The 25,708-nt window shown below is 42.0% G+C and overlaps 1 protein-coding gene across 1 annotated transcript in view; it reads left to right on the top strand.

The window, feature by feature from the left end:
• The window catches only part of CHPT1 (choline phosphotransferase 1), a 56,647-nt gene that overhangs the window by 24,585 nt on the left and 6,354 nt on the right, over positions 1-25,708 (top strand). The window contains exons 4-7 of the mRNA XM_073620328.1: positions 606-690; positions 8,150-8,281; positions 13,404-13,562; positions 21,614-21,739. Of these exons, the coding sequence (XP_073476429.1) occupies positions 606-690; positions 8,150-8,281; positions 13,404-13,562; positions 21,614-21,739 (502 nt within the window). The remainder of the gene's footprint in view (positions 1-605; positions 691-8,149; positions 8,282-13,403; positions 13,563-21,613; positions 21,740-25,708) is intronic.

The raw sequence follows: 25,708 nt of genomic DNA, 5'->3' as shown, positions 1-25,708 counted from the left end.
TGTTCCTGACATCATACCCATAGACCGGCTCTGCATGTGAAGACGTCAGGAACAGCCCACCACTGGCCGTGGGTGAATGCTGTTTTCCAGAGGATGGAAGGATCGGGTGAGTAAATTCTCTGTGTTCACCCCTTGACAAAACGAACAGTTAACCCATACAGTGTGGACACAGCCCTGCTGCATGGGGGAAAAAAATGTGTCCGAGTGCAAGCAAAGCCCCACTGGGAGGGATCCTTTTTTTTTTTTTTTTTTTTTTTTTTTTTCTTTTTATTACTATTTGCCCAGAGTTGGGCTTTAGGAATAAAAGAATTATAGCATTATGCATTATAGAGAAAATTATGTGGAATTATTTTATTGTTTCTCTATCAGGACTATAACCAGCTAGTGTTTAGAAGCATGTTTGTACTCTGTTGATTAGCAATGTGCTTCAGGGCTGTGTACCCATAGTGCCATAATTTCTTACAAATATAGCCCTGCAGGCCTATTTACTCATTTTATCATCAAGTGTGTATTGCTGTGTTACATATGAGTTGGCTGTATGGAAAAAACTGGTTTTGCACTGAATGTCATACTTTTAGAACACAACTATCTTCTTTTCTCCCTAGGATTGATGTCACAGAGCTTCAGCTTTCAGTTACTACTCTATTTTTGTTGTCTGCATTTTTTGGGACTAGATTCTGGGACATTGAGGTAACATTTCATCTCTGTGTTAGAGCTACTCATTGTGTATATTTTCTGGTCAATCCTGCTGCTTTTGCCATGGTTGCTTTATTAAAAAAAAAAGAAGAAAGAAAAATAATTGTTCTATTACATTACACCAAGGCATGATGTTGCTGTCCTATTCCTATGATTGGTTTAAAGGAGAAGTATAGCTAAAGCTCGTTTGGCTGTACTTCTATGGATCACAGGAGTGCAGCTTGTTCTGCACTCCTGTGACTCGTTTTCAACCAACTGCAGGCTTTAGCTTGCTGTCAGATGGCGTCACTCAGTCGGTCCGGGTGCGGTAAAGATCCCGACCATATGGTTGGTATCCACCCAGATACACTGAGAGCCTGGGCCAGCCCCTCTCGCCCCTTCCACAGCCCAGCGCTGGAGGGACAGAGTAGAGAGCCGGTGACTGACTGGTCATGGCTCCCTGCTCAGAGCAGAGAGGGAGAACTGAGCAATCAGTGGTGTTTGGTGCTCAGGTAGAGCTGACGGGGGACAGCTGCAGCTCGGATGTTCAAATATTAGGGGCAAATCTTAGGGGTTTGTTTATAAATGTTTTAACACAACTTTCACTCAACAGTTAATAGATTTTTCCCCCCCAGTAGTCTTCTAGGTAAGCCCTTGAGAGATGGAGCTCCTCGTCACACACAGGAAACACATTGCCACTAATTTCTTTAAAAGGCGGTCCCTCAGGTCCCTGGTCAGTCTTAGTGTTTCCTCCGTCCGGAGAAGACATGTTGCCTGAGGGACCGCTGGAGGCTCCATCTCCAAGGGCTGGGCTGGGACATGCGTCTCATGGCTGCAGCAGGGAGAGCACTTTGTGAGCCTCTGGGCTGCGGGGATGAGTGCACCCTTACCAGGATTGCCATCCCCTTGGTGGCTCCGGCGAGGGGGCTTGACCCGGAAGATGTGGTGCGTCATTTCTGGAGCGGGGTGGTGTCATCGTTGCATGCTGAGAAACTGGTCCTACCCCTTAAAGGCGCGGGAAGCTTGAATGGCCGGCTGGTGCAATTATCGTGGACGTGGCTGCAGGGGACAGCATGAACACCACAGGAAGGTCCAGGACGCAAGAGGATGATGCTGTCTCATCTGCCCAGGCTCCCAGGGACACAGGCACCAGCGGGACACAGGTAGACACCAGTGGGTGACCTTTTGTTGTCCAATTTTGGGAACAGCTAGCTAGTGGTGGTGATCTCTAGCAGGCTGGGGCACTACAGGTGGTAGTCAGGTGTCACTGGGTGTACCCTTTCTCACCACCATGGACCCCTCTGCTTTATGTCTTGGCAGGCCAAGCCTTCTAAAGAGCCAAAACCCACTCCCAGGAAGTGGTGTGCAAAATGTGCTACCAAGATGCCCTTGGAATACACAGAACCGCTGTGTCAAGCTTGCATAGACAGACTGGTTAAAAAACAGTCAGATGCAATCTTCACAAAAATCTTTGAATCTGTGAGGGATGACAAAATTCAAGGCCTCGCCAAGAGAGCAAGTTCTGTACAGAACAACCTCCCGATATCCATCAGGGAGCTGATATCGGTTCTGGGTCTGATGACGATACCAGCAGTGCAATGGGCCAAATATCATCTAAGGCCCTTACAAATCTTTCTCCTAAAAAAACAGCAAGAGGATCTAGACAGAACACTCTTATATATACTCTCTATACTCTTATACATACTCCCAAACTCCGTGAAGAAGTCGCTCTGGTTGTGGAGGATCCACACAAATCTAAACCAGGGTTCGGCGAGGTCTTTCCCAACCTCACAGAAGTTGACCATGGACGCGAGCAGTTAGGGATGGGGAGCCCCCCTAGCAGGTTAGCCTGCTCAGGGGAAATGGTCCCTGGAAGAAGCCTAGGCGTCTTCGAATTGGCGGGAGCTTTTGGCAATAGCCAAAGCCATAGAACACTTCCAAGACCAGCTAAGAAATCATCACACCCTGATCCTGTCAGACAACCACACGGCAGTAGCTTATGTGAACAAGCAAGGGAGCACGAGGAGTCCCTCCTTAAGCCACATCTCCAACCAGATCTGTCGATGGGCAGAGGGGAATCTACGTTCGTTTGGAGCGGTCCACCTAAAGGGGGGAAAACAAGTGGCAGACTTCTTCAGCCGCCAAGAGATCTCCTAAGAGGAATGGGCATTACACCCAGAGGTGTTCAGGGAAATTACACCCAGAGGTGTTCAGGGAAGCCCGCTGGGGAATACCAAGTATTAATCTATTTGCATCCCGGAAAAACACCAAGGTGAAGCGTTTCTACTCGCTAAAAACCGGCCTCTGGGGATAGATGCACTGGGATTTCAAGATGTGCTACGCTTTCCCCCCGGTATATCTGATTCCTTGAGTAATGAAGGAATTCCTGCCAAAACAGACAAAGTTGATACTGATAGCACGATATTGGCCCAAGGGAGCCTGGTTCTCTCAGCTCCTCAGTCTCTCAGCAGAAGAGCCGTAGCTACTTCCTCACAGGGACGACCTAATGTGTCAGGGACCCCTAACAGGCCTAAGACAAGAGAGCTTCAAATGGGCGGCCTGGTTACTGAGGAAGACATCTGGAGATCGAAAGGACTCTCAGATAAAGTGGTTGTGACGCTTCTGAGCGATAGGAAGCCGAACACCAGGGCCATCTACAGAAAGACCTGGAGAAAATGTAACAGCTGGGGCACTGAAAATGACAAACAAAAGATGGATACACCACCTATTCTTGAGTTGCTACAGCAGGGTGCTGATAAAGGTCTAGCACTCAGTACATTTAAGGTTCAGACTGCAGCACTGTCGGTGTATCTAGAACGGACACTACAAAAAGACCTGTTGGTCTCTCGCTTTTGCAGAGCGCTGGTTAAGTACAGACCACCCAAAGCACAAAAATGTCCCACGTGGGATTTGTCTGTGGTACTGAGGGGGATCATCAAAATTCCCTTTGAAAACAATAGTTTACCTATATTTATGATGAAAGTAAATAGTAGCACTACAGATAGTAATAACATTCGTATAAAAACCCCACAGTGATGGGGTGTAGAGAGAGTAAATTAATAGTCCACGAGTAGTGTAATAATCAGACACTTCGTTGCTGAGCTCCAACTGTCATAACACCATGTCAGCAAATGTGCCACCGCTTCCCTAATCTGATGTACGTTCACCAGCTACTATTGCCTCACACTCGTGTGTTTTGGCAAAAACAGCAAACACCCCTCAGGGTTAAAATGATATCCCACCAGATAGGAGTCCAAAGATAGCCGTAATATGTGGAAAAAATAAGCTCCAAATAGTGTGATACCATATATAAAATTTTATTAAAACCATAGCATTACATCACCAGCCTAATGGTAGTGCACTTACCAGAAGACAATATGACTCTTGCATTGGTATCTTGTATGATGCCAGAGATATCATGTCGTGGTGAGCATAAGAAAAAAAACTTTAAATTTCACCCAACCTCCTCATCCAAAGACTTGGAACGTCACTTCCGGTTGCCGTACAGCCACGTACCGACGGGCTTCATCATACCGACTTCGTTCTGGGATTGGAAAGTCCCTTTGAGCCTCTACAAGAAACATCTCTTTGCCTGCTGACACTCAAAACTGTGTTCCTCATAGCTATCACTACAGCACGTAGGATAGGGCAACTCCAGGCTCTGTCTGTCAGAGAGCCTTTTCTCTAGATTCACAATGACAGAATCGTCCTTCAAACAGATCTGGGATTTACACTGAAAGTGACGTCAACTTTTCGTAAATCCCAGGATATAATACTACTTTCATTTTGTAGTTCACCGGCTAATAACAAAGGGCAAGAACTAAGCCTTCTAGATGTTAGAAGATGCCTTCTTCAGTACCTTGAAGTCACCAATGAGTTCAGAGCATCAGACGATCTGTTCGTCCTGTACGCTGGAAAACAGAAAGGTAAACAACCGCTAGCTAGATGGATCAAGTCATCGATACTGGAGTGCTACGAAGTTATGGAAGTAACACTGCCAAAAGCTCTAACGGCTCATTGAACAAGGGCTTCAGCGGCCTCATGGACAGAGAATGCGGGAGCCACTCCAGAGCAAATTTTGCAGGACAGCAACTTGGTCAAGATTCTATACCTTTGTTCAGCATTACAGACAGGATTTGATATCCAGTCAGGACCAGGCTTTTGGTGGGAAAGTCCTCCAAGCCATTATCCCACCCTAGTCTGGTGAGTACTTGGATATCCTCTCAAGGACTGACCTGGAAGATGACTGGGGGAAAAGCATAGTTGGTTCTTACCGGTAACTCTGTTTCCAGTAGTCTTCCAGGGCACGATCCCACCCTAATGTTTAATCTTGTGGGGTTGTGCTGTGTTTTATGTCTTTCAGATTTCGGCCTTCGGCTCTCTTGGATGACTGACCAGGGACCTGAGGGACTGCCTTTTAAAGAAATGAGTGGCAATGTGTTTCCTGTGTGTGAGGAGGAGCTCCATCTCTCAAGGGCTGCCCTGGAAAGCTACTGGAAACAGAGTTACCGGTAAGAACTAATTCTGCTTTTCTAATTTGACTTAACTGGAAAAATGTGTGAATCCTGAGTGAAAGTTGTATGAATCGTGAAAATAATTTATAAATAGCTCCTCCACGCTACTAGACCAGTCCCCACAGCCATTGCACTCCAGAGGTCTAAGGTCCTCTGATGTCATCAGTACTAATGTGAGTAGGTCATGAAACTGTTCATTGCCAGAGTGAAGGGGAGCAAAGGATCAGGTAACTAAAAAGGGCTTAAAACAGTTGACCAGTTAACCTCTTGCAGTGCAGGTCCTGCCCACTGTTAGGAGGAGCTTTATTATTCCTGTAGTTGGGCTTTAAATCAGTAGTAAACTTTGCTTTTTCACTTTACCTCCAGGTAAGCTTATGTTAAGTCTTACCTGTAGGCACAGTGAATATCTCAGAAATTTTTTAGGAGATCAGCTCTAGCCAATTACTTCACTGCAAATACAAAGTACACTCTGCATTTAAGGCACAGTGAGTGTGCCCGGAATGTAGAGAGCACCGTGGAGCAGTTGTGGCGCCCATGCGTGGGAGTGACGTCTTTGCAGTCTGGGCCATTCAAGTGGCCAGAGAGAGTGATCCTGGGAGGAAAACTGGGTGAAGATGGAATTGCTTGCAGTGGTCACACCTAGCCAGTGAAGGGTTGTATTTTAAAGGTAAGGTAAGGCATACTAGCACATCATGCCATTAACCTGCAGGGGGCCCAGCTAATTTTTCTTTCTTTCAGAGTTTAATACTGCTTTAACCAACACGACCAGAAAAGCAAAATAAAACTTTTTGTTGGTTGTAACATATGCAAAAAATGGACATCTTATTTTATTATCACTGACACCGTTTTTCTGTATTTCCGTTTCTTGCGCTCATTGTGGTTCAAAATAATGTAAAATAAATAAAAGTGCTTTTGAAATGTGATTATTTTATAAAATTGCTGCCCTCATGTAGAACAGGGTATGTCAGTAGAAGTTGTGGGTAAATGCTAAGGTACTGTTAATCGTGCTCACTTTCAAATATTTTGCTCAAGAATTAGCATTGGCTGGGCGTTTAATTTTTCTCTCTTCACTTTCCGCTGCCAATGGAAGTTTTCTTGCATCTGAAAAGAATGTTTCAGGTAATTATTTTAATAACTCATCATTCATCCTGTTATGTCTAACTGGCTGATGCAAATAAATCCGCACAACGCAAAAAAGGCAGCTAATATGGTTTTGTCAATAAATACATATCACACTACTTTTTTTTTATGCAACCCCGATGGGCTACTGATTTTCCTTCTTGTCAAAAGAATCACAGAAAAATGTATAATAATGTAAATACACAACCACCATACACAAGCACTCCTATATACACCCTCAAAGCCAGTTGCTGCATGAAGAAGTTCACACCTGGTCCTTCAAAGAATCTGCTTAATTTTCAGTGAAAATACACAGCAAAGGCAATGATATGTGTCCAAACATCACCAAAAATGTGCAGATGTGTAATAGTTGCTAATCCTCACACACCATGCAAGCATCAATTAGTGTATATTACTACTCAAGCAGTATATATAGCTAGTTCACTGCGTTTACCTATATAGTACACGTGACTCCAAAGTTCCCACAGTAGCTGCGTTATCAGTCACTCCAAGCAAATATCTTACTGCTGATCTTTTGACAAGGACGAAATCCGTAGAATAGCAGGCTTGCATAAATTAGTACAGTGTAATTTGTGTTTATTGTCTTGATTTGGAAGGGTGTCTGATCCTTCATATACCTGTTGTTACTTGCATTTTAGTACCACTTTTTTATATATATATATATATATATATATATATATATATATATATATATATGACACATACATACACAGTGGAACCTCGATTTGCGAGTAACGTGGTTAACGAGCGTTTCGCAAAGTGAGCACTGTATTTCTAAAAATCCTAACTCGGTTTGCGAGTGTTGTCTCACAAAACAAGCAAGATTCAGGCCAAAAGCGGTGTGCAGTACCGCTTTTGGCCTGAGGTGGGGGGCGCCGGAGCCGAACGCCGATCGTTGGCGTTCGGAAATGCACGGAAAGGCTCGAGGACAGTTCGGTTGACCTTGGCAAACCTCGGAAAAGCTTGTGAACGGAGTCTTTCCGAGGTTTGCTGAGGTCAGCTGAAGTGTGCTCGGGCCTTTTCAGCCGTTTCCGAGGCTCTCCAGCACACCCCCCCCCCCCCCCCGCTTCTGGCCGCATGTGGTATTGCATCCCATTGAAATCGATGCGGAACGAATTATTTTCCTTTCCATTGACTTCAATGGGAAAACTCGCTTTGATATGTAAGTACTTTGGATTACGAGCATACTCCTGGAACGGATTATGCTCGTAATCCGAGGTTCCACTGTATTCTAATATGAAAGAACCAATTCTTAGGAGAGCTAACAATTTGTGCAGTTGAATGAGAATTGTATATGAGCCGTACACTGTCAAGAATGAATGCAAATCTCCGGTAGTTTGCACAGGTGTATGCAATCAACTGTGGCCACTCAGCCTTTACAGTCCTATGACAGATTCCCTGGCTCTCTGCATGTCAATACAAATCAAGCTGTTCATGCAGTTATGGACAGGTAAGCAGCTCAGAATACATCCAGGGCTGCTCACATGTACCTACTCAGCTCTGCAGTTACATGCATACAGCTGCAGTGCTTCTCAGCTACTTCTGGTCACATACACCTATGCTTGCAACAGAAATACGTTCATTCTTGGTGGTGTTAGTGGAGTTGTCCAATATTAGTTTTCTTGAGCATCTAATGTTTAGATCCTTCAGATATGGACAAAATTATGTATGAATGTATATGTTCCAGAGCTTTCTGTGCAATTATGGAGCATCTGGATCTCATGTTGTCTTGTTTGTTATAATGTAAATATGTAATATGTTTTAAACAACAGAAACATTTCTTTATTCTTAACATTACTTTCTTTATACTACATTTACAGATTCCTGTGACTGGACTACCCATGAAAGTCCTTCCTCTTATGGGTATTGTGTTTGGATCAATTTATTCCTGTAGCAATTACTTTAGAGTCATTCTCAGTGGTGGCATAGGAAAAAATGGATCTACTGTAGCTGTAAGTGAATTTGGAAATATGCTTTGCAGTAATATCTGCTTTTTATAAAGCGATTTGTAAAGGTTTCATTTTTTTTCCTAAAAAACAAACATGTCATACTTGCCTTCTCTGCAGTGGTTTTGCACAGAGCAACCCCGATACTTCTCTTCTGGGGTCCTTCACTGGTGGTCTTGACTGTTCCTCTTCTTTGAGTGCCCCCATAGCAAGCCGCTTGCTATAAGGGCACTCATGCGCACTCAATCCTGAGCCATGCTGTGTGCATCTATTGACGCACACAGTGTGGCTCAGCCCTGCTCTCTGTTCACACGATTTGATTCACAGCAACAGAACAAATGGCACATGCTGCTGCTGCGCTTCCTGTGAAAAGAGGGGAGAGAAGAGCAGCACTGCTGCAGACGGGCAGAGTGCTGGATCAAGATTGGACCAAGGTAAGTATTTCAGGGGGTGCTGGGGGGAGCTGACATGGAAAAGTCTTCTTTTTTTTTTTTTTTTTTTTTACTTTAATGCAGCGACTGCATTTTTTTTTTTTTTTTTGTAAATTACTTTTTATTGAGTTTTTTGACATACAACAAAGAATAACCCGCATAAGCGGAAACAGACACTGGTTACAGCATAAAAACATCCCAGTGTAAAACAATAAAAAAAAAAAAAATAAAATAAACAAATAAATAAAAACACCCCCACAACAGATACAAAGTGTAATAACCCAGCCCTGTTACAGTCTTGCCTAGACAGAAATGCCCACTACATTACCCTCCAGCAGGAGGTGTGCAGCGACTGCATTTACCACTTGCCGACCATGCTATAGCTGAAAAATGTCTACAGCACGGTTGTCCAGTTCTGGAAGGGCATCTATTAACGTCCACCCAGAACCCTGCATGCCCTCGGGGCGCGCATCGGGTGTACTCTGTGATCGCTGTGTCCTTCAGACACCGCTAATAGCAGATCAAGGTAAAGAGCCAATGACAGAGGTCCTTTACCATGTGATCAGCTGTGTCAAAAAAACGCTCATCACATGTAAACAAATGCCGGTTATCTGCATTCCCTTTCTCAGCGATGTCAGTGTTTGAGGAGAGGAAAGCCAATAACTGACTTTCTTGTGACAGGGGACATCTACACTGATAATCATTATCCATGTAGCCTCATTAGTGCCAGCCAGTGTAGCCTCATCAGTGCCCATCAGTGCAGCCTCATCAGCGCACATCAGTGAAGAAGAAAATTACTTATTTGCTAAATGGAAACAAAGAAAATGTTTGTTTTTTTTACTTTTTTTTTGTTTGTTTTTGTTTAGCAAAAAATTAAAAAAACAGCGGTGATTAAATACCACCAAAAGAAAGCTTTATTGGTCTAAAAAAAAAAAAAAAAAGTCAAAATTTAATCTGAGTACAGTGTTGCATGAAAGCTGAAAATTAACCTGGTCAGGAAGGGAACGTGGGCAAGTGGTCGCAATTATATGCGCTATATTTTTTCTTTGCTATTTTTTTCCCCCACGAAAGTGGAGTTACCCTTTAAAGGATTTTATCATTTTTCATATGACAATGGAACGTCCCCCCACCCCCTTGCCTTGTATCCCTCCTTGTATCTCATGTACTCCGTGGATGGAGTACATGAGATACATAAGCCTTATGTGACCCCCCCCCGTAATAGGTGGTCAACACTTTCTGTTAAGAGTACATCCTTATTTATGGTGGTGGTGTAACCACGACGTGGAGGAATTGAATGAGGAAGCATCTTTGCACATTTCATAATTTGAAGACATTATACTGATGTCATTTTAAAGACATATAGACTAATTGTGTTTATTTATGATTTATATATCAAGCGCAACAATTTTATTTTTTATTTATGTGATCATATCTCACGTCAGTGGTGCAGCTATATATACATGTTATTTAAGTGTATTTCACATGCGCAGTTTTTTCTATTTTCTCACTGAATGTTTGAGGGCTGCACTATGTTTATTTTTAGCCACAAATGTTGCTAGTAAGCTCCATCTGATGCCTGCAGATCCTTCTTCTTCTGAATGTATTGGATATTCCTAAGCAGGAATTTGACATTTTAAAAAGTTTTTATTTACTTTAACCACTTGCCTACTGAGCACTTTCGTTCCCTTCCTGACCAGGTTAATTTTCAGGTTTCACGCTGTTACACTTTGAATGACAATTGCGCGGTCATGTAACACTGTACTCAGATTAAACTTTAACATTTTTTTTTTAGACCAATAGAGCTTTCTTTTGGTGGTATTTAATCACCGCTGTTTTTTTTTGCTAAACAAACAAAAAAAGACTGAAAATTTTGAAGAAAAAAAAACATTTTCTTTGTTTCCGTTTAGCATTTAGCAAATAAGTAATTTTCTTCTTCACTGATGTGTGCTGATGAGGCTGCACTGATGGGCATTTATACTGCTGTCATTTTGAAGACACATGGACTGATTGTGTTTCAGTGCTGGTTCACACTGGGGCGGCTTCAAAGTCGCCCCACGACTCTAAAGCTGCCCCGCACAGCGCGACTTCAGCGCGGCTTGCAAAATGACTTCTGTAATAGAAGTCAATGCAAGCCTCTCTGAAGTCGCTCCCAAATGGTACAGGAACCTTTTTTCAAGTTGGAGCGACTTGAGTCGCTCTGATTAGAATGGTTCCATTGCACTGAATGGAGCACGACTTGTCAGGCGGCTAAGTCGCCTGACAGGTCGCCCCAGTGTGAACCCAGCCTAACTGACAGGGTAAATAATTACATTCATATGAATATTTACTAATGCAAAAGTATATCAAAGTGCTCAAAATAGTGCAGCAGTAAAAAAAAAAACGTATAGTAATCTTGTAGTGGAATTTGAACTGGCAGGAGGAACCATAGTGTGTGTGGTTGGGGGGAGCAGGCATTCACACACCAGGAATTGGCAACAAGGAAGTGGCCTCTGCTGAAATTATCAGGGACAAAGCGAAAGCTGTACAGTGCTCTTCCTGGAAGGCATTTTGTTGTGGTGAAACTGTATCAACCTCAAGTAGAAGGCGAGATTCCCCTTTACAAGGGGGACCGAATAGGAGTTTTGAGCATTGGAGAAGGAGGATTCTGGGAAGGAAATGCTAGAGTGCACATTGGGTGGTTTCCTGCAGAATAAGTGGAAAAGGTTCAACCCAAGCCAAGTGAAGGTCGGCAAGGAGGAGTTGCGGGAATCAGGAAGGATATCTCTTGTGATGGCATAATTGTTGCAGACTGACATTCTTTGCTCTGGTAAATGAAGAGTGGTGGGGGTATTGGTGCACTTGTGGATACATGTGTGGCCGCATCTTTGCACTAAGAAGCACTTCCAACAACATTTACTTGTGAAAACAATATTTATATTGGACATTTAATTATATGAACTTTTTTATGATATACTTTACACTTTAAGCTCTTTATTATTACATGGACTGTTTTTTTTTTTTCACTGTTGCACTATTTTGAGCACTTTGATATACTTTTGCATTAGTGAATATTCATATGAATGTCCCTATTTACACTGTCCGTTAATGTTTGAACACTAAATTTTTATTAAAGTGAGTTTTGTCATCTCTCAGTGTTATCAGCCGTATATTCTCTAGCGCTCACGGTACCTCTTGCATTAAATATTTGTGGCTAGTTAATTAAATTTTATCTTACAAAAGGTTTAGTTTTGAATGTATATAAATAAATGATGCAGTATGTTCATTTTCACGTAGGTTTTTGTTTTTTCAATAAAAACAAATGAAATTGAGGTATGTGCACTTATTTTGCTATCTGTCATCCATTACCTCACCCAAACCCTAAATTTTAATGTAACTCTGAATTTACACTCAGACATTCATTATGTCAAGTAGTTTAAGCAAATACAGCATTCGGAAACACATTTATATTACTTATTATTAGCACCTATGTTTCGATCTCTTGCACAGCTAGAGGCAGCAATAGAAATTTCAGCATCTGACACTTCAGGGTGTGTCAAATGCCTGTGTCTCCCTGTTGAATTATGTGGTTCCCCTCTCCCTGGCCACTGCATCACTGCTGTGTCCCTTTAGAGCAGTCAGGGGAGGAATACAATTATCAAACACTGGTGCACTACCAAACAATGTCAAAATCCAGCACTTCCTGGTCATAGAAAAAGTAGACATCATGCATCCTTTCAATTAACATAATTTACATAGTATATATTGATAACCTGTTTGGGATTTAGTATTCTAAAAAATGGCACTATAACTCAATATGTATAATATAAATGACAGCATAATCAATATCACGTTGCACATCACATTGAGTCCACTTTACCCTCAAAGTCATTGTGGTCTGCATATATAGACATGAGCTTCTACCTTCATCTACAAGGTATGCAATCACCATCATGGGAATCTCTAGATAAGGAGACCAGACCAGGATATTTAAGATTTTGATAAAAGTGAACTCTGTATTACAGATTACATTTTATGTGAAATAAGATGTTTTAATTGGAATGGTGAACTTCCAGGTTTTATTGTTTTTGTAATAAAGTATGTTATACTGTACACATGGTTGTATTTTTATAAGAAGCATATACGAATGGCAGATGTTGATCTGTAATGATAGCCCATTATCTAATGTAAAAATTGCGTAACTATATTAAAATACTTTTTGAGGGTGATCAACACTGCATCATCACTTTCAGTATTACCACTACCATATTCTAAGGCTGGATTCACACTTATGCATTTTTAGTGCTTTTTGCATTTTGCAGTTTTTCACTACAGAACGTGTTCCATAGGAAACCATGTTAAGTGGACTGTAGTGCAAATCTGCAAAATGCAAAAAGCACAAAAAATGCATAGGTGTGAATCCAGCCTTAGGGGGCATTTTCATTGAATATTACAGTAAAATGTAATCTGGTTCATGGTCTTATCATGTAAGCCTATGTAATAATAAAGTAAAAACAGCCCTCAAAGCAAAAAAAAAAAGGATTGCTTTTTCATACATACAGAAAAAAAAACAAATGTGTGTGTGTGTATGTATGTATAATTATATAATAAATATATTATATATATATATATATATATATATATATATATATATATATATATATATATATATATATATATATTGAAAGTACAATAAGCATTTTTTTTTTTTATTCTCACAGGGAACTAGTGTGCTATCTCCTGGCCTCCATATTGGACTAGTGCTCATATTAGGATTAATGATCTATCTAAAATCAACAACCGATTTATTACACAATCATCCATGTCTTTACACACTAACATTTGGATTTGTAAGTGCCAAGATCACTATTAAGCTTGTGGTAAGTTTTTCACTATTTCTTTAGTAAAGTATTTTATACGACAACATAAATGTTCAAAGCGCACTTCATGCATTGCAGCCAACTAGAAGTTACTATTGTTTCAGCTGTTGTAAGAAGACAGAAATCTTCATGGTTTGGGTTACAGCACATAATTGCACCGATTAGGCCCTCAGCTCTTCAAACATACTGTATAATCACAAAAAAAGGGACTTAAAGTGGATGTAAACCCAATGTCATCCTTTCTAAACTACTGCCATAGGGGTTATCTATAAGGATATACATGCCTCCTGCATGTATCTTTACCTGTCAAATGTCTCCCCTCTGTCTGTTATGAGAGCTAAAAAACTGCAGATTCTGTGGGCGGGTCTGTTGTCTGGAGCTCGGTGGGTGGAGTTGTGATGTCAGTATACTCCCCGCCCACCTCTACACTCCCCTGTGTATTTCTAACACTGAACTTCTGCTATGATCTCTAACATCCAGTGAAAAGACAGGAAAGTAACCACATGACTTCAGCATGCCAAATCATGCTGAGGTGTGGAACAGCCAATCCTTGCTGAAGTAAGGAGTGGGGAGGGAATTAAAAAATACTGCATGTGTCTTAGGCTGAAGCACGAGATGTAAATCACCTGTCACTCACAGCAAAGGGGAGTATTTGACAAAGTTTTTCTCAGTTTGTCAAGAATTATCTCACTGAACAATAAAAGAGGATTGCTCAGAAATGGATTAACTCTGTGTGGCAAGACTGGGCTCAAGTGATAGGAAATCTTATACTCTACAGTATGATATCAAAAACAAAAATTTTCTTTTTGGGGTTTACATCCACTTTAACACTATTATACATCTATAGAATGTTGGGCTATGGAGTATGTGTATCGAAAATTATTAGTAAGCAGTCATCCAAATGCCTTGTTAGTGCTGCTTAGCGGGTTACTATTAGAAGAGTTGCTGTTGTTTACAGTGATCAACATCATTGTGGGAAAGCATAGATGCAGAGCCTACATTGAGAAAAGTATTCCATAGTCTTAAGTAGTCTCAGGCTGATCAAGTTACAACAACTTCTGCAGCGAGCGTAAAGCAGAATTTTAAGAATTCAACTAATTACACGGTTATACAGTATCTCACAAAAGTGAGTACACCCCTTACATTTTTGTAAATATTCTATCATATCTTTTCATGTGATAACACTGAAGAAATTACACTTTGCTACAATGTAAAGTAGTGGGTGTACAGCTTGTATAACGGTGTAATTTTGCTGTCCCCCCAAAATAACTCAACACACGGCCATTAATGTCTAAACCGGTGGCAACAAACGTGAGTACACTCCTAAGTAAAATTGTCCAATTAGCCATTTTCCCTCCCCGGTGTCGTGTGACTCGTTAGTGTTACAAGGTTTCAGGTGTGAATGGGGAGCAGGTGTGTTAAATTTGGTGTTATCGCTCTCATTCTCTCATACTGGTCACTGGAAGCTCAACAATGCACCTCATGGCAAAGAACTCTCTGAGGATCTGAAAAAAAGAATTGTTGCTCTACTTAAAGATGGCCTAGGCTATAAGAAGATCACCAAGACCCTGAAACTGAGCTGCAGCAAGGTGGCCAAAACCATACAGCAGTTTAACAGGACAGGTTCCAACCAGAACAGGCTTCGCCATGGTTGACCAAAGAAGCTGAGTGCACGTGCTCAGCGTCATGTCCAGAGGTTGTCTTTGAGAAATAGACGTATGAGTGCTCCCAGCATTGCTGCAGAGGTTGAAGAGCCTGTCAGTGCTCAGACCATACGCTGCATCAAATTGGCCTGCATGTCTGTCATCTCAGAAGGAAGCCTCTTCTAAAAATGATACACAAGAAAGACAGCAAACAGTTTGCTGAAGACAAGCAGACTAAGGAAATGGATTACTGGAACCATGTCCTGTGGTCTGATGAAACCAAGATAAACTTGTTTGGTTCAGATGGTGTAAAGTGGGTGTGGCAGCAACCAGGTGAGGAGCACAAAGACAAGTGTGTCTTGCCTACAGTCAAGCATGGTGGTGGGAGTGTCATGGCCTGGGGCTGAATGAGTGCTGCCGGCGCTGGGGAGCTACAGTTCATTGAGGGAACCATGACTGCCAGCATGTACTGTGACATACTGAAGCAGAGCATGATCCCCTCCCTTCGGGGACTGGGCCACAGGGTAGTATTCCAACATAACGACCTCAAACACACCTCCAAGATAACCACTGCCTTGCTAAAGAAGCTGAGGGTAAAGGTGAAGGACTGGCCAAGCATGTCTCCAGACCTAAACCCTATTGAGCATCTGTGGGGCATCCTCAAACTGGTCTCTAACATCCACCAGCTCCGTGATGTCATCATGGAGGACTGGAAGAGGACTCCGGTGGCAACCTGTGAAGCTCTGGTGAATGCCATGCCCAAGAGGGTTAAGGCAGTGCTGGAAAATAATGGTGGCCACACAAAATATTGACACTTTAGGCCCAATTTGGACATTTTTACTTAAGGGTGTACTCACTTTTGTTGCCAGCGGTTTAGACATTAATGGCTGTGTGTTGCGTTAGTTTGAGGGGACAGCAAATGTACACTGTTATTCAAGCTGTACACTCACTACTTTACATTGTAGCAAAGTGTCATTTCTTCAGTGTTGTCACATGAAAAGATAAAATAAAAATGTGAGGGGTGTACTCACTTTTGTGAGATAATGCATATGTGTTTATAGTGTTCCTGTTCTCATGTGTAACACTGCCCCCCAGAGTAGTAGCTGAATTGTTTTGTGATTTCTCTGCACACCTGAAGATTATATACGCCTTGCTAACCCATTACTTACCGACACCCTGAGATGACTTAACCAGTTCAGCTCCGGAAGGTTTACCCCCCTTAATGACCAGGCCATTTTTTTGCGATACGGCGCTGCAGTACTTTAACTGACAATTGCACAGTTGTGCAACACTGTACCCAGATAAAATGTTTGTCTTTTTTTTTCTAGTAATGGTGGCAATTAGTGACTTATAGCGGGACTGCGATATTGCAGCGGACAAATCAGGCATCTGACACTTTTAACACTTTTTGGGGACCAGTGACACTAATACAGTAATCAGTGCTAAAAATGTGCACTTTCACTGTACTAATGACACTTAGCAGAAACACAAGATCAGTACATTCCCCTCTCGCAGAACGGCAGTCTGCCTTGTTTACAGACCTGCCGATTAGCTCCCGATGTGTCCAATCACAGTGGGAGCGGGTGCGCCCCAGACCTGGACGTGTCAGATAACGTACTAGGTACGTGATCTGGCACAAAGCGGCCGCCTTGCCGCGGTATATGTACTGCAGTGTCTTTAACCGCAAGCAGTTAAAGACATTATTAGGCCAATCATAGCCTAAAAGGAGAAATGATTAGCAAGTGTACTTATATAATCACAAAATATATAACTGAACTGCACTAATCAGAATTTAAAATGTATTACATTGAAACATATGTGAATGACATCCCGTATACCAAGAAGGCAAATAGCTAAAGTGATATAAAAATTAAATAATCTTAAATAATCCAAAATGTGTGACAAAATAAAGCTAATGGTGATAAATAAAAGAAAGCCCCAAAGAACCCAATTGATATCCGATATTGATTGTGGAAAAGCTCTTCAAATGAAACCAAGTGACAAATCCACCACCAAAAGCAATGTGCGCTTACCAGAGGCAAGCTACAAAACAGCTTGTACATCTAAAGATATCCGATCAATAGAAGCGTCCTGGTCCGACTTCACCATGGAGAGGAAAAGCAGGGATGGCTCCGTCCGATAGGCAAGGATGATTACCAAGGAGGACCTAAACAGATAATTGGGGGAGCTGCTGCAATTGTTCTGGAACAAAAAAAAAAAAAGACCTTGGGTGCAGTGAACAATTAGCTTTATTTTGTCACACATTTTGGATTATTTAAGATTATTTAATTTTTATATCACTTTAGTTATTTGCCTTCTTGGTATACGGGATGTCATTCACATATGTTTCAATTTAATACATTTTAAATTCTGATTAGCGCAGTTCAGTTATATATTTTTTGTTTTCTGTGTTTGTGTATGCCTCACAAATAAGGACTGCAGCTTTTTATTTATCATTTGGGTCTGTGAAGCGCGGTAATTTTTTGTATTTTGTCTTAGTACTTATATAATCAATCAATAAGACAGTAATGCTAAGCTGGTTATACACATGCTAAAAGACGACTGGCTTGTATACCCTGCTGTACTCTGAACACCTGCAGTATTCTGAATAACCGTAATTAACAGAACTGAACTGTATTTACCTAGCAGAAATATATAAAGATAGTCTTAACTTGCTATAACAGTCTGCCCGATTTGTCATACTGGCCAGTGAATGATGACAAAAAAAATTATGTTGGGGCCCTTGAAGAAACCACAACAATTCACAGCAAACAGATTAACTTCTCTCTGATCTCTTCCCAGACCAAGGGCACCCTCTATTTGGTCTCTGGACACGAGCTCTGATTCAGTAAAAGTCAGGTACAAGTTAGACAGGGATAGACATTGCTGTGATTTCTCCCTTTCAGTTCTGCTGAGACAGTCCCTCTTTTCTACTAGTGGTAGGAGTGCTGTCCAGTATAGTCTTTGTAATCCGAAATGGCACTGGATTGTTCCCAAATAAAGAGGAGTTAAGACAACCAGACTGGGGCAGAACTATTTTACAATGCCAGGAAACAAGAAAAGTCAGTGGTCTCACTACAGTAGGCACTCTCTGAACTCCAGGCGTTTCCATGTAGCTTTGGAAAGGGTCCTCCCTTGCAAGTTAGTGCCCAGCAGTAGCAGCCAGTGGTCCTCTCCTAATGGTCAGGGGTCTGCTGGTCGTCACAGTCACTGGCTGTGTCCAGCAAGTGAAACTCTGATCCCTAGTGCGGACCTTTATAATCTAGGTCCCCTCACATTGCACAGAGTATGCTGACAACCGTCTCTGATCAGCACTCTTCTCTTGAGCAGCACAGCATCAGATAGCTCCACACTGGGTACACACCACTGTTTCCCCTTCGCTGGAACCTTGTAGTGCTCTCTCTCAGCTGCTTAGCACAGGAAATGGTTTCAGCAGCACATGGTTCCCAGAGTGGCTTCCTCCTTGCATTCTCCAGGCTTAAGTTACAACAGAGCTCCCTTTTCCAGCAGCCTGCAGTTCACTCTCCCCTTGCTCTGCTGCATCAACCAATTTACTCTATTCAGACCCAGCCTAGATTGCTGCCCCTGCACTGGAGACACTTCATAGATGAGCATTGCAAAGTGGTCTCCTTAAAGGTGGCTACTGCACTTCTGTATTCATTAATATTTAGTTTAACCCTGTCCACACTGCAGAAGGATAATACAGCAGCAACAAATGAAGAAGTTCCACTGCAGTTATCAGATACAGTCCAGGTTACATATGTTACACAACTCACTTTATTTTATTTTTTCTTGTGCATTCAGGATTCTGTTATTTTGACACCATTGGGTTAAAACTTATTCCTTGAGCCCTACACTTCTATGTAAATGGGTCAGTTGACGTGAGAAGGGGGGGTGCCGAGTGGCCCGGCCCCTTGCCTATATAAGAGCTGTCAAGGCGAAGAGAGGGCAGTCGGCGGGTAGTCTCTTAGGAGGCAAATCGTTTTTTGCCATTTTTCAGGTTGGCGGACGTCGTGATGGACATCAAGAGATACTATTTATTTTTTTTATTTTTATAAAGCACTTGTCAAAAACTGTTTCCTGTGTTTCTTACTTTGACACTTTTTTGTTGGTGAATGGGTAGGGGTACGATGCCGACCCATTCACATAGGGGAAGGGGGGCAGGATCTGGGGGCCCCCTTGCTAAAGGGGACTTCCAGATTCCGATAAGTTCCCCCCATACGTAGACCCTGACAACCACAGGCCAGGGTTGTCGGGAAGAGGCCCTTGTCCCCATCAACATGGGGGCAAGGTGCTTTGGGGTGGGGTGCGCAAAGCACCCACCCCCCATGTTGAGGGCATGTGGCCCGGTATGGTTCATGAGGGAGCGTTCGCTCGTTTAGCCCCCCTTTCCTGACCTGCTCGGGTAAGGGTCTGGTATTGATTTTGGAGGGGCCCTTAAAATCCATACCAGACCTGAAGGGCCTGCTGTTGCCCGGCGAACAACATGAATGATCCCAGAGCACACCTGCAATTCTCCCGCAGCACACAGTTAAGAAACACTGTGTTAACCCCTTCTCAGCCAGTGTCATTAGTACAGTGACAGTGTATAATATCACCGATCACTGTATTAATGTAACTGGTGAGGTCAGTGGCAATTAGCTAGTTCACCCCAGCTTCAGTTGGTGTCAGATTCCCCGCCACACTATCGCAGTCCCATTATAAGTCGCTGATCCTTGCCAATAGTAGTTTAAGAAAAAATTCCAGTATATATCATAGTTTGTAGGCACTATAACTTTCACGCAAACCAATCAATATACACTTATTGGGATTTGTTTTATCAAAAACATATAGCAGAATACATTTTTGGCCAAAATTTATGAATAAATAAGATTTTTTTTTGTAAATGTTGTATTAGATATGTTTTGTAACAGAAAGTAAAAAAAAAAATATATATATATATATATATATATATATATATATATATATATATATATATATATTTTTTTTTTTTTTTTTTTAGTCTTTTTTCATATATATATATTATAAAAAATGCAGTGGTGATCAAATACCACCAAAAGAGAGCCCTATTTGTGTGCAAAAAAATGTAAAATTTGTTCGGGTACAGCATTGCATGATCGCACAATTACCAGTTAAAGTAGTGCAGTGTTAAATAGCAAAAAATGGCCTGGTCATGAAGGGGGTAAAATCTTACAGAGGTCAAGTGGTTAATGAATGAGAAAGAGAACAGGGTTTTTGTAATTGCTATCTGTTTCTTGAGGAAAGAAAATTATACTTTTTGTTTCTGTATTACTAGGTTACACTGTTGTTTTGTGTTTTCCACCATTGGAGAAATCTGACTGTCCGCTGTATATTCTGACTTCAAGAAGGTGTTGTTTGACTTGCTAACTAATTATCCTGAAGCAGATTGCCAAACCAGCCAGTTTTTAACCCATGTTGCCCAGCAGTGGGCGGGGTTTTATATGGTTGGTATGGCATCTAAATTATCATAGATTCCATTCAGGAACATCTGTGTCATTTTGTGACTGGTTAAAGCGGTTGTAAACCGCTGGTGGTTAAAAAAATAAAAATAATAATTCCTGCAAAGCAATGTCATAATGTGCTAGTATGCACTGCATTATGAGAAACTTACCTTAGAATGAAGCCCTACCGAGCCGCGATATCAATGCTGAGACAACTGACCTCTTCCCCCAGTCTTCCTTCCGGGTTTGTGACTTCCAGCTACATTGGAGCTGTTTCCGGCACGGGCTCTGAAGGTCCGGCACCGTAAGCCGGACCTTCAGAGCGCATGCGTCATTGATGTCACTGTGCAAGTTTAGGAGATATTCACAGTACCTCCAGATAAGCCTTATGGGCTTACCTGGAGGTACAAGTGGCAGTACAGAGTTTACTACCACTTTAATAACAGGTGACCTGCTTGTGTCATTCTCAGTGTATTTCATCTGTAAGGCCTCTTGCACACTGCTTAGTACAGCTTTTTTTTTTTTTTTTTTTTTTAACTGAGCTAAAATGCAGCCCATTAATCATAATGTGCCTATGCACACAGGCGCGTAAACAAGCGCTGTGCATGTTTCAGTAAAAATAAATAAATAGAAAAATCTTATTTTTTTTGGTCAGTAATTTAAGACTCATGCGTGCAAATTTCCATTTACATATTGTGAAGAACAAGAACGCGAGAATAAGTTTTAGTGAAAATGCGCAAGCGCATATATGCGAAAATGCACGTAAATACATGCAAAAAAAAAATAACCCATCTGAAAAAGCAGATGCTCAAACAGGAGTATCGTGTGCAAGAAGCCTAATACAAAGAATAATGCATGAGGTTTAATGAGCTCAATGACTTGTATAAATGTAATGTCGCTTCCTATTTGTTTTTTCTTTGTTAATTCAACTTTTTTTTTTCTTCAGCTGGCATATATGACCAAAAGTGAACTGTATATTCAAGATAGTGCATTTATTGGACCAGGTCTTTTATTCCTAAACCAATACTTCAACAGCTTTATTGATGAATACATGGTTTTGTGGTTAGCACTAGTAAGTATGTTTTACAGTTATTCAACATGTGATAGTTATTAAATAAGCTGAAAGAGGAACTTTTCCCTTATCTTAAAAATCATAATAAAGTAATGTGAGTACACATATACTTATAGATAATTACAGGCTTTTTATTCTTGGCTTCCCTTTAATTTGCATTTCCTCACCATTCCTCTAAGGCCTGTTGCACACGGGAGTAAAAAATGCTGTTTTTTTTTACTGATCTGAAATGTTGGAACTGATCTGGAACATTGCACACAACAGAGTAAAGATCGGCAATACAGCGCTGAGTACAGAGCAGTAAAACAAAAACATTTCTACATTTGAGTGCAGTAATTTACTTGTGTAATTACTCATGTATTGTTTACGTGAGTATAATTAACTATATTACAGTGCTGGCAATAAAGAAGAATTTTACTCTTCTATACACTTGCACACTTCTACTCACCTATACTCAACATTACTCGGGTCTTTACACATGGTTTTTGGCCTCTTGCAAAAGAGCGTCACAAGTTTCTGAGTAAACATCAGAAAATGATGCCGTGTGCAAGGGGCCTAACGGTCGCAATTTTCACTAAGGGCAGATTAATCTATCTCCCTTTTACTTTTCTCTGGGTTTTCCTTCTAAAAAATGTAACCGTGCACATCATCTGAGGGACAGTCACTGGGGATGTAGTCTCCCCAGGGTGCATCTATGAGGCCAGGGTTACATCACCAGTGCCTCAAGAAACCAGTAAGTGGAAAAACAAAGATTGTAAGTAAAAGCTAAAAATGCTTGTTTGACTAATGAATTGTAATATGGTTTCATATCAGCATGCTGAGCTGCTTGCTGATATATTTAGTGAACGCGGGAAAAAAGTCAGCTTTAAGAAACTTGGCTTCAGTTTTATGTGGAGTTGCATACATTTGATACATTTTGTATTTCAAGGTTTGGATGTTACTAAGTAGTACACAGACATTGGGGGTTATTTACTAAAGGCAAATCCACTTTGCACTAAAAGTGCACTTGGAAGTGCAGTCGCTTTTCGATCTGAGGGGGACATACAAGAAAAATAAACAACTGCATTTTAGCTTGCACACGATTGGATGATAAAATCAGCAGAGCTTCTCCTCATTTCAGATCTTCTGCTCAGATCTGCAGCAACTGAACTTCCAAGTGCACTTGTATTGCAAAGTGGATTTGCCTTTAGTAAATCAACCCCATTGTGTTAAATACTATTTTTTGTGCATTTATAAAAACGTGACTTGTTTAAAAGTTAGTCCATCTGTATTCTAATATCATGAACTGTAAAGAATACATCAAACATATAGAGGAAAATTAATCCAGGGAAGATCCTGGATTAACCTACTGGAGTTAATTGGATCATGCAGGTAGATTTTTTTTTTTTCTACCATCCTCTGGATCAACAGCGGGTATAGTGTTTTGTGTATGGAGGTTTTCTATTGCTTTATTCTATTTATTTTTTTGGCAATATATCTCGCTGTGCACAGCTTTCTAGCATGGCTGGCAAGGGTTGCATCCATAGTGGAGAAATGCATGCCCTAGCAGCACTACAAGGGGAATTAATAGCAAGTTTTTGTATCTTTTTATGGAGAGAGAATTGACAGGAGAGTTGATGTTTGTGAAAGGGGGTCTTTTCTCAGGTGTACACCTGTGACATTGTGGTAAATAAGCTTTACTGAGTCCCCGAAAGGGGTAAGAATGGGTAGTCCCAATGTATATGGAGTAGTGTTCCTCTGTGGGACTTGCACCTCCAGCAGACAGACGAACACTGTGTAGATGGACTGGGGTCACATACTACCTAGTATATAACTTGTAGCCATCTTAGATTTTTTTATAAATGGATAAATTGTGCGCAACAAAAGGACCTAGCCAGTTCTGCAATAGAGTGCAGTAAAGACCACAGGTAGGGTGTTGGTGAATGATCATGTACCTCTAATAAGTGGGAGTGTGAAATAGAAAGCATGTGGTAATATGGAGAAAATTCTAGGCATAGCTTGCTCAAGAAAGGCAATTGCGCTAAAAACTGTTTGATGGTACGACAGTTGAATTAACCATAATGCTGGAGCACTGTACAGAATTTAGGTTGAATAATCCCCTTCTTTGGTAAAATGTATGGCTCCAAAAGAGCCTGATCTATCTAAGCTGAGAAAGTGGTTATCAAAGTCAACCGATTCAAAGGCTGTGGATCCCAATTTAGGGGTGAGAAAGGACAAAATCAAGGACAGATTGTGGGATTGGAAATTTTTTACAAGGCATGTAGGTGTATTCCCAGGGTCGGCAACCCGTCGATTGCAGGAAGCCGACAGGTAGATCTCGATCAGGGCTGTGTGCCAATGCTTCCTCGTGTCTCCGCCGGTGTTGTTCTCCCTTCACTAGCAGAGAGGAGTGAGAGGCAAAGCCGTGGAGCTGCATTAGTTACCGTTGCGTTAACTAGCAGATGGTTGTTTGCTAGGCAGTCCTAGCAACCAATCATCTGCTTGCTTACATAAAAAGTTAACTAAAGGAGCTCCAGGTCCCACCCTCCATTTAGCACCGTGCAGCCTCTTAACTCCTCTGTGATGTACAGCAGCTGTAAGTTAGGAGAGGGCTACATACAGCTGTGGTTTGGGAGCGACAGGGGAAATGGCTATAGAGGGGCAGAGGACACTATTGGGGGGAATAGAAACCGAGGGGGGGGGCAGAGGAGAGGACACTACTGTGGGGGGGGGGGGGGGGGGGGTTGCAGAGGAAGCTGCTGGGGCACTACATGGGGGGCAGAAGAAACTATTGGGGGGTAGGGGCTGCAGAGGACACTGCTGTGGGGGGCACTACAGAGGGGGGCAGAGGACACTACTGTGTGTGTGTGTGTGTGTGTATGTGTGGGCGGGGGTGCAGAGGACACTGCTATAGGGGGACAGGGCACTGCAGTGGAGAGGGATGGCAGAGGACACTGCTATGGGGGGGGCAGAGGGCACTACAATGGGGGGAGAGGGGCAGAGGACACTACTGTTGGGGGGGGTCAGAAGACACTACCGTTCGTGTGTGGGGGGGAGGGGGGGCAGAGGACACTACATTGGGGGGGGGGGCATAGTATATTACTAGGGGGGGGTGATGTGAAAGGAGGCAGAGGACACCGCTGTGGAGGAGGGGATGGCAGAGGATACTACTGTGGTGGGGGTGAGTGATTTGAAGCGGGGCAGAAGACACTACTGTGACACACTATGGCTTGGTTCACACTGCAGCAATATGGGAACCCTGCGAATCCAGTACGGTTCCCACATCACGTCTCCTGGCGTGGTTCACACTGCCCTATGCAAACAGCTGGGAGTGTCAAAACAAAGTTAATGACACCCCCAGATCGGTTCACATAGCGGAGTGTGAACTGTCAAATTGGGCAGGATTTCAGTTCTGGTGCGGATCATAAAAAGGGTCCTGCACAAGTTTGGTCCGAATGCAATGCAAATTCAGCAATACAACCTGTATGGCTAAATTTGCATCGCACAGATGATTCGCACAGCAGTGCAGTGCGAATCACATGTGATGTCTGACATCGGAGCAGTGGGAACCGGCTCTTAGTGTTTTTTTGAATGTAGTATATATGTATATAAGATTTAAAGTGGTTTTAACCCTAAAAAAAAAAAAAAAATGATGGTCCTGTCCCTTGAAGGCATAATATATAGCATAGTGCTTCTGCAATGTCTTTCATCCCTTGCTACATAGTATAATACCTGGCTGATCTTTTCTGTTCCTGTCAGTAAACTGACCACACTAATCATGGCTGCCAATCCATGATAGCGTGGTCCATTTACGTCTTTGTCATTCTCCTCTATTTGCAGCACCTCTGTATCTCCCCCACCCTGCCATTTCCATGGTCTGTGTGAGAAGCCAATCCCCTCCCCTTCTGCCTTGATTAAGTTACTATTCTGCAGCTTATCCTCCTTGTTAAAACAAGAAGAAACTGAAACTACTTCCATCATGTTCAACTT

The sequence above is a fragment of the Aquarana catesbeiana genome, linkage group LG03, assembly GCF_042186555.1.
Source record: "Aquarana catesbeiana isolate 2022-GZ linkage group LG03, ASM4218655v1, whole genome shotgun sequence".
Classification (NCBI taxonomy): Eukaryota; Metazoa; Chordata; class Amphibia; order Anura; family Ranidae; genus Aquarana; species Aquarana catesbeiana.
Note: the sequence above shows the minus strand (reverse complement) of the source record. Positions and strands in the feature narration are given on the sequence as shown.